Source organism: Branchiostoma belcheri, unplaced genomic scaffold (genome assembly GCF_001625305.1).
Source record: "Branchiostoma belcheri isolate BF01 breed outbred unplaced genomic scaffold, Haploidv18h27 scaffold138, whole genome shotgun sequence".
Lineage (NCBI taxonomy): Eukaryota > Metazoa > Chordata > Leptocardii > Amphioxiformes > Branchiostomatidae > Branchiostoma > Branchiostoma belcheri.
Window position 1 is genome coordinate 620,769 of NW_017802802.1, and position 9,722 is coordinate 630,490.

Here is a 9,722-nt window from a genome sequence, read left to right on the forward strand (position 1 = left end):
GAAAGTACTTCAGCAGTGACGCAGGAAGTACTTCAGCAGTGACGCAGGAAGTGTGCCGTGGCAGCTCCTTGCTATTGAGCAATAAAACCACTGAATATCGTTACTTCTGTTGAAATTTGGACTGAAAATAAATGCCAATAACTTCTGATTCCATTTTATTACGAAGGCATATGATGTAACAAGAGATAATGTCAGACACATTCTATTCCTGTTATGATCTGTTTTATGAAGTTGGCAAGAGAGCCGTGCCGGCTGTTTTCCCTTGCCCTTCGACATTCTGACACACACATACAAGGTGTAACACACACAAGTACACGATGTAACACACACGTGGTGAACTGTGCGACGTAATCTGAGGCAGGAGTTTATATATGCTCCCTATAACCCCCTTTTCCTGACCATCTGATGCACTGATCAACACAAGTGACGTCATAATCTTAGGCAGGTGCCTGTTCGGCCGCCCGACGGGTCCCGGGCAGTGAGGTTACGGCGTCGCTTCGGCGTATTTCGCCGAACGGGGCCCGAAGTGTTTTTAACTCTGAGTTAAAATCGATTCGGCGACCGCGCGGGGCCAAAAATAGGCCGGCAGCCGTCGGGAAGCCCGCCGGTCTCCGTCCAGGTCCCGTTCGGTAGTGCCAAAAAACACGCCGAACACGCGCCGAGCGGGCCCCTTTCTTGAATTGTGACCTAAGCATAAACAAGAAAGCGAAGAAATCAGCACGGTAAATGAAACATTCATCCTAAAACACTGTCATACAAGTACAAACGGGAAGTTTCTTAAATAATTCTCCAGACCGGATATGTCATCTTCAGTATCAGCGTATCTATGTTAAATCCTTATTAATCACGACTTGCTATCTCTTACGTCATAAACGATGGAGTTGTTCATATGAAACAGAACAGACTCAGGAAGAGGTTTTGAAGGACATTCTTGAAGAAGAAAGCAAATAAATGAGGGCGGAAAAAGTGGTATTCAACGTAGATCACTTTCACTTGTGCAGATGGGAAGTTTCGTTATATCTTCATCTTGTGTCATTCTCATCTTGGAGTCTCGAGGATCGGGGTTTGTTTGTTACAGCACGGTGGCATCCCTCCCTCCGGCTTGATAGATCCCTCTAAAATGACCTTGTGCAGAATTATCGTGTTAAGATGAAAGTGATCAGTAGACTGATAGTTTTGGCCTTGGGAATTGTTCAGAAGTAGCGGCTAAAGATGAAAGTGCTCGGTAGACTCGCTTTTGTAACCCAAAGGTGACAGGGTGGTCTTGTGGTTGGGGTTGTTGACTGAGAATCTGAAGGTTCTGAGTTCGCATCTTTGGCAGGCCCTAATGTTGTGTCCTTCCTCACACTTGACTCAGGTAAAAATGAGCTTTGCCTAGGGTCCCCTCGGGTGAGCTCTATAAAGTCATAGGACATATAAATCTAATTCCGGTTGCTGAGCGCATGCTATATATTAAGGTTTCAAAACCGGGGCCTGGTTAATGTTGTTGGGCTGTTTGCGTGAACGACAAATAAACAACACATGTTAATAAGAATATAAACAGATAGTGCTCATGATAATTTTTTCAACTATTTGTGTGTTTTCTTGCCTTTTATATCGTATCAACTTTTTGTTCCCGCAAACAGCCTGGCCGGGGCCCGGTTTGGGAATCGTGACCATCATCGGGATCCATCCAGTGGAAGTGGGGATGATAGTCGAGAACAACTTTTCACCAATCTATCTGTCAGCACCCTTCCCAGGGCGGCATACCTCTGTGTTCGCTGTCTTCACATCTTATTAGGCTAACATACATCATCATTACTAGAGTCGTTTCACAAAACAAAAGTAAAAACGCACAGGATATTGCACTCGCGACAGCTGTCTGGGTTTTAATGACGGGGCGCAGACCTGGTTAATTTATGTCCACTCCGATAGACGTTCGAAACGTTAGCCTGGTCACCAGGTTCTTCCAGGGCTGTGGGCTGAGTTTGCGGTGCACTGGAACTTTTCCTGCCTGGCACACCGGTGATATAGCGCCGGTAGTCTGGGTTCCAGTCTGATAGTAGCGCCTACCGGAGCGAAGGTAAACTCAGCCGGACGGCACCCAGGCTTCGTGAGTGCACCCAATCAGTGGGAGCGGATGCGTTTGACAATGTCCATTTTCCACCTCAGTTACCATGGACACGAGATTCACTTAGGCGCTGCTACTGCGCTAAAGCTTGCTGCTGTGGCCTGGCACAGGCTTAGGGCTCTTAGCCTGCGGTGTAGCAAACTTACAGTAAATCACGGTGTTTTCCTGCATTTTTACGATGTGGTCGCGTTTATGCATGTGTAGAATTGTTTACTTGGACCTGATTTACGTACCCGTGATTTTAAACCCCCTTGCATCAACTTAACAGGCGACCGAAGACTACATGTTCTCAATATCAAATTTTTCACTTTTGAATATTGAAGTTTTCCACTGATTACGAGTGTCAATTACTTTTTCAAAAGAAGTGTATCACCAGAAACGGAAATTTGACAGAAGACGATAAAGTTGAAAAAAAAAAAATGTCAAAAATGACAGATCTAGGAGTTTTTAATAGGAAACTTAAATAAAAACAATAGAAACGATTAAACAAATGATGTTTTGAAAGAACTTGGGAACAAAATAAGAACGTGTCTGAATTCACTCAAGACTTGTTAATGGATGTATTCAATTAGCGCAAATTTGTAGTCGTTATTAACGGTTGTGTCACAATGTGTGTGGGAGAAAGGCTCCCGTGCCCCGGACACAGACAGCTGGGCTTCATCAGGACAGGCAGGCCAGGGACAGACAGAAAAGAACAACCTCGTCCTGTAATACTCTTCAATTTGTGTCCCAAGGAAATTTCACAAAATAAACGAATTGTGACAGCTGAATGGACCTGTATGGGCTGATTGACAGGTCGGTAGGACGGTGGCTTGTCTGTGTCCCAAGACGGCGCCCTTATCTGGCCTGTCATCGACATTTCGCCAATTTGTTTGCGAACGCAGTAAATAATTGAGCCGTCAGGGAAAAATTAGCGTTACTGCCGCTCGCCGCGCGCGGTAAAAAGAGGCGGCATTCACGAGTTCCTGTCCTACAAGATGCCGGCTGGTCGGACTAGTCTCTTCCAGAATCCTTTGCTTGCTTAAATATTAGAATCGGGACAAACGGGGTGATCAACAACTTGCTTACAACTGTGCCTGGCCTAGCAACTCTCGGCATCAAAGCGTTTCTTCCCATTTATTTGAATAAAGTCTACGTACTATTTTGGTTAAGCCCCGTCACACATTCGGAACCGAGGCCTCGTCTCCCGACCACCAACCTACCCAAGTTGGAGCAGTCGGATTAAATTTAGACCACGCTGACGTTGTACCTTTCGATGTGAATCGAATCAAATTTGAGTCAAAACTTTGAATGTCAGGCAAGCCACGCCCCGACCACAGCTGACCTACTACCAACCACCAGCCAACCAGCACCCGCCCACTCCCGAATGTTTCAAACATTCGGCACATCAACAGTAGCCAACTTCGCCTAGCCTCCTGTGCGTGGGCGGATGGAAACCTTCTCTTGCGGCTGGTTGTAGGATGGTCGGCAATTAAAAGAACACGTTAAAACTCTACAAAACGCAGTATCAAAACTCACACCCGCTTGCACAGGAGGCTACCTCACTGAACACCAGCCAACCGCAGCGGACATTGCTTCCGACCATCTCCCATCCACGTTTTCGGCAGTGTTTCTACACAAGTTCGACAGTGTTCGGGAGGCCATATTCAGCTGTAACAGGGGCTTAAGTTGGCCGATCGCCCGAAACATTACCCAACAATTATGGGAGAAAGCTGTCAGCTACCTGTCGAACATACCTCGTGCAAAAATCCCTCGTGTTTTTTCCTCAACGCCGCTAACGAATGTGTTAGCTTTTCTTATAAAATATGTGGTCGCGGCACGAAGGACTCTCAGAGAAAAGCTTTATTGTGCCTTTGTTGTCGAGTGTAGAACGAGCTTATGGTAGAACACCCCTGCCAATCAGAGAAAAGTTATGCTCGGCAATTATTGATAATTGGCATCAGACCATACATGCCAGAGTTTAGCGTTTGAAAGACGGTCGGAACACTTACGAGGAGTAAAGCACGGTCTCCGCTTGGTCGTCCTGTTTTTGGGACACCGGAAATACGTCACCACTGCCGATATGTTACCATAGTAACGGCAGAAACTACGTATTCGTGACGTTTTCTGACGTAGGTACTTGGGGTCTCTGGTTCGGCACTTTACATCCGCAATAAAGCGTCTTGGAAAACAGAAGAAAATCTAATGGTGGGAAGTCGGTACTTCATTTTCTTTCACTACAGGGAATGTGGGCGTGAGAAGGGTCTACTTTATTAGTAGAGTCTGGAGGACACATTTGACACCCACACAGACATGGATATCAAAGTTTTACTGGTGGCCAGGATCTTATTTTTTATTTTCCATTTATCTACTTGTATCAGGTACGTACACATATCCAACAAACACTGACACAAAATATATAGATATACTTAAAATACACCAACAAATATAATACCTATACCCTACCTATTAGTAATAAGTACAGGATAAAGAAAACTAACTTGCACAACGCCACCAGGAAAGTGCGTGGGCAATATATGCATCGGAATGAAGAAGTAAACTGATGATATTGTCAGGGTAGATGAGCTTAGCCGACCTGGAAGACATTATTCAACTGGCCACGTAGTACGAGTATCAAGCCAGCATGTAGATTTGTAAAGCATCTATTTCCCACCTTTTGGGGAGGTGCGATCAGATCTTGGCGGCCAGTCTGAAACCGTCACGATTGGTGGATAGAAGAGTTAGGTGGGCCGAATCCAGCCAATCAGGACCTGGCAGCAAGTTACCTAACTTCCATGGAAGACGGCATTTTCATCAAAAACACTTGGCGGACTGAAGCTTGAATACCTAGGTGCATAGAATACAGGATCATTAAAGTTGATTCCAGACCTCTGCGACGAAAAGTCCTATGACATTTAATTGGATAAAAACACGATAATCATCAACTTTTCAAGACTCCTGTCTGTTGTATGAAGCACAAAAGTTTATGAAATGGGGACCTGGATGCGTACAGAGATCGATTTATGTAACTTTTCACACTAAAAGAAACAAATCATCGATAAATCATCGCGTGGGATCGTGTGGCGTAGCGGCAGAGTGCGCGACTCGGAACTAAGAGTCCCGGGTTCGAGTCCTGACATGCCACCGATCTTGTGCCCTTGGGAAAGGCACTTTACACGACTTTCCTCACTTAGCTCAGGTGTAAATGAGTATTGTCCTGCCATGTATTTGTCCCCTGTGTTGGTGGCGGCATTAATATAAGTTGAAAAAACTTGAGTGTGCCGTCACCACGTCTGGTGATTAGATGTTGGAATAAAAAAAAATCATCGATAAAGCATTGATAAAGACCTGTTAACGCCATAATTATCTATTTTCCAAGGACCTTGTCTCATGCCTGTTCTTACAACTAGGACCTGTCAACAGTTTACGTAACTCTTGAAAAACGGACCTTGTGCGCACGTGCGCCACACTCACAAGCTTGTGAAATATATGTACAAACAACGAACTTACACGTAGACACTGACACAGGCAAACTCTCTCTCATAGGTTCTGGTGAGAATGGGGAACCAGCTTGACCAATAACAAGTCTAGTTTAGTGCGTCACAATCAGCAAGACTGTCACACCTGGCTGAGCAGTCATATTGAGCTGCAGCTGGCTGGCGACGCGTCTGTCTTATCCCTCGGCGCAACCGTCTCCGTGCTCCGTCACCTGCCTACAGAGTCTGATAGGCAAAGTCTGTGGGGAATCCGGTAGTTGATTGAGGCTAGTTTTGTACAAGAATGAATTAGGCCCCCTTTTCCAAGAGGGCAATCGCTGAGCGACTGTTCAAACTTGGATTTGTGTGATGCAGGGGACAAAAGTATGATTCAAAAGACTTCTCTGGGGAATTTGTATGTATCTTGCCCAGAACAACGAGGATGGGAATAGATTTGGTTTTGACAGGGTTTTGACCAGGTATGGCCAATACTAGCCCTAGGAATTTAGTAATAGTTCAATACTTTTAAGTGCATGTATGTAAAAACTATATACACTTGAGTTCAATGTCTACTAGAAAAGGTCTGCCGTTAGTTTTGAGTATCTGTATGATATAATGTTGCAGATGCACCGAATAGGTACAATTTACTTACTTACACTTTACTTAGTTACAGTATATTTGAGTACCAGTTTATAAAACAACACATACGATGTTAGAGGTGCATCACACGTGGTTTATTCTGCTTCCAGTGCAATAACATGTAAAATGAAGTAGCCAAAAACAAATATGTGTACGTGAATATATGCATATTCAAATTGAATAATTCTGTCAATTCCCTTCCGTTGATAAAACATTACAAGTGCAGTTTTTACATTCACTTCTTTTTCCACAAACAAATACAGATTATTATAAAGAACTATGATTGTCCAGCATAATATAACCTCTCCGAAGGGAGTGGGATTGTCGTTTTTTTTTAAATTTCTCTTACATAAAAATCTATACACACAAGAGGAGCTTGTCAACAAAACTTTAAAATCTCTAATTACATACACAAACATTTAACAAAATATCATTTGACACGATATGTGATATTTACAAGAATCTTTTACAGTCTCTCTCGGCTTACAGGGTCTCTATGATGAGCTCGAGAAGATCTGTCTGCCCTTGGCGTCTATAGCCATAGGAAAGGGGAAGGGGAGGTAGGCGTAGTTTGTGGAGTAACCCAACGCTTTGTGGCTCCGTGGGAAGGTAAAAAACGGGAAGGACGGGCTGCCGGGCGCGGCTCTGGGCCGCGTGGTGGGGAGGCACAGGCCCGGGTGGAGGTACGACGGCTCCCGGAGGAAGGCTTCCCGCGGGTCCGGGGCGGAGATCGGGTCGTGCGGCGGAGAGAGGGAGCCGGCGGACGGGCGGGGGTCGGGAGACAGGCCGCCGAAGTAGTCCGGAGGAGGGCTGACGGAGTCGGGCGGGTAGCCGGCGGACTTCTCCTGACGACGGGTCTTGGCACGGCGGTTCTGGAACCAAACCTGCAGCAGGAGGAGCAATCGTAAGTTTTCAGAACAGAAAACACATTTTTTTCAATACAACCATACAACCTATTCAGCCAAATATTCGAGTAATGTTGCTTGTATTGATTCAACGACTAGTAGATAACAAAGGGAAACGCAGAGGGCGAGAAAAAGAATTTGTATGAAACCCGCAGATTCGAGAAAAGGTCGTAGCGAAAGATTTTTTTCTAAAGTGAACGTTTGAAGGTATCAAAATATGTTCCGCAATCAATTTCAAGATTAATTTCCGTCAAACTATAAAATTACTCTAACTCGGTGAAAATATACCGGGTAACGAACAGTGATTTTTTATGAAACAGGGCTACGTAGACGCTTTTGAGTAAATCTGGACGCTACACAGGCAAGGAAGGTTATTATGACACAAGTACGCGGACGAAGACGTCACTTGCTTTGTCAGTCAATGTAATTTTAACAGGTTCAAACAATAAAATTCGCCGTTTTATTCCGCCATACAATTACCAATTTCTGAAGAGTAAAGCATCAGCCGAGCAATTTTTTAGAACAACAGCTTGAAGATATAGAAATATGTACAGGAGGGATGTTTTCTCACCTGAATTCTGGCCTCCGTCAGCTCCAGTTTGTTAGCGAGTTCCTCGCGCATGCTGAGGTCGGGGTAGGGCGTCCTGTCGTAGGCCAGCTCCAGCTCGTGGATTTGGAACGTCGTGAAGGTGGTCCTGTTACGGCGGGGCCGGCACATCTTCCCCGACGACGCCGCTGCCTCGGACCGCTCCTCCTCCGACGCCGGGCTGGACAGGTTCACCGGCGAGGGTGAACGTGTGGACTCCCTCCGGTCTTCCCCCTTGCGTCCCGCTCGTTTGACACGGTCGTCCGCAGGAACAGGTCGGCGGGGGGACGAGCAGGTGGCTGTCGGCTGCGCCCTGCTGTTTCCAGCCGAGGAGGGGACGGGGAGGCCTCGCTCTCTCGACAGGGATGGTCGTGCGCTCGTGGATAAGCAAATAGGACCGTCCGACACTGTGAGAAAGGGAGAACAGTGGTCAGAAAAACTTTAGTTCCAAATCAAACCAGAACTCCTAAAGATTTCTTCTACGCAGTGGAAATCTTTCAATATGTAAAACTTAATTCCCAATGTTGGTACTATTACAAATGTTTCCAGCGACAGCCTTAATCACAACATACACGCAAGTCAATGAAAAGCTGATATACCATTTCAGAAGGAAACAAAAACACGAACTAGTCTAACAATTGGATCGAAACATAGAAAACCTGGCATCCTTTTTTACGTCATCAAGCAGGAAAAGGACAGAAAAAGCCAAGGATTGGAGGAACGTCTTTTGATATGAATAGAAGTTAAAACTAAACTTGCCAACTCACCTGTTTCCTGGGCATCGGTGTCTGCAGTTTTCCCCTGAACGGAGTGCGCCAGGATCCAGTCTATCGTGAAGGTGTTGGGTCTCTGGGCGGCGACCTCCCGATCCATACGGGGGCCAGGCAGGTGTGTGCTTCCCTTGGGCACGGTCTTCATGATGCACGGAATACAAAAGCGTCGTACAACGTGTTTACGATCCTGGACGAGTGGATTGTTCTCTGTTGCGGTCCGGTGATGGCACTGGTGTTCTCTGGTGGACGGGGTTGGATTATAAAGCCCTGGAAAACAATGAAAAGTGGGAGGAGTTTGCGAGAGAGAGGATTTTTGGAACTACCTGGCTGTCAATCACCAGGCCTAACCAGCAGGGCGGGATTTCACCGCGGGCGCTCATTATCCAGCCATTGTCCTCCTGATTACCCAGATTAGCGAGAGAACCTCACGGAGAGAGTCCTAATAAACTGGCGGGACTACACGTACCGTACTGGGGAAGGCACCGGTCAGTGTGAGTAGGCAGGGGGAGGGGGAATGGGGTGATTGGGGCGAAGCAGTCATTCCTGTTTACTCTTGTGTATGTTACTTTTATCTGATGTGTAGACGACAAAGAAAAGCGTTACAAATTTGTAAGTGATAATCAATTTCAGATGTAGATAAAATCATAACCGTTGGTGTATTGGATAATTTTGAAAGTCTTTTAGGCTGCATGAATGTTCCACTAGTTCCATCTTAGCAGATCAGTGTCAGTCGGTTTATTTGCTGTAGCTCATAAGTTGCTCGAGCTCAATGGATATCTGGAAGTGGCAGTATTCCGTTGAATAGTTTTGATGAAAATGGTTACAGAATTCCAAGTTGTTCAACCTTTTTCACGCTTTGTACCGCGTGCACAAGAATATTGAGACGTGAGTCTATCTTTTCATTTTCTTAATGAATTTTCTTTTTAAAATCCCTTTCGTCCGCTTCTGAAATTCATTCTTCTGAACGCATGCAATGCATAAACGGATGGATTGTAGAAAGCAAAGAGCACTTTCTGTAAGTAAACCAACGAGATTTTCTGACATACTCTAAAATTGTTTGGAACAAAGTGTTTTCTTCTGTCGTTAGCTAGCCAGCTGAATTTTAAAGAACTCCAGAAGGTTGCTCAAAATCTTTGCTGATGCCACGTTTCAGTACATTTCAACCGCGCCTTTTCTCCGACTGTCACAGTCGTCTTCGGGAAAAGGTGAGTCGGTCAGAGCTAGCCTTGACCAGGCTTATCATGGCGCTGGAAA

The 9,722-nt window shown here is 45.5% G+C and overlaps 1 protein-coding gene across 1 annotated transcript; it reads right to left on the minus strand.

Moving 5' to 3' along the window:
• Positions 1-6,288: 6,288 nt before the first annotated feature.
• On the minus strand, positions 6,289-8,731 carry LOC109464413 (paired mesoderm homeobox protein 1-like). Its single transcript, XM_019761391.1, has 3 exons — positions 8,463-8,731; positions 7,681-8,102; positions 6,289-7,088 (listed from the first exon to the last, which is right to left on the minus strand). The coding sequence occupies exons 1-3, from the start codon at positions 8,611-8,613 to the stop codon at positions 6,699-6,701; spliced, it is 963 nt and encodes a 320-aa protein (XP_019616950.1). The 5' UTR covers positions 8,614-8,731; the 3' UTR covers positions 6,289-6,698.
• Between the last annotated feature and the right edge of the window lie 991 nt (positions 8,732-9,722).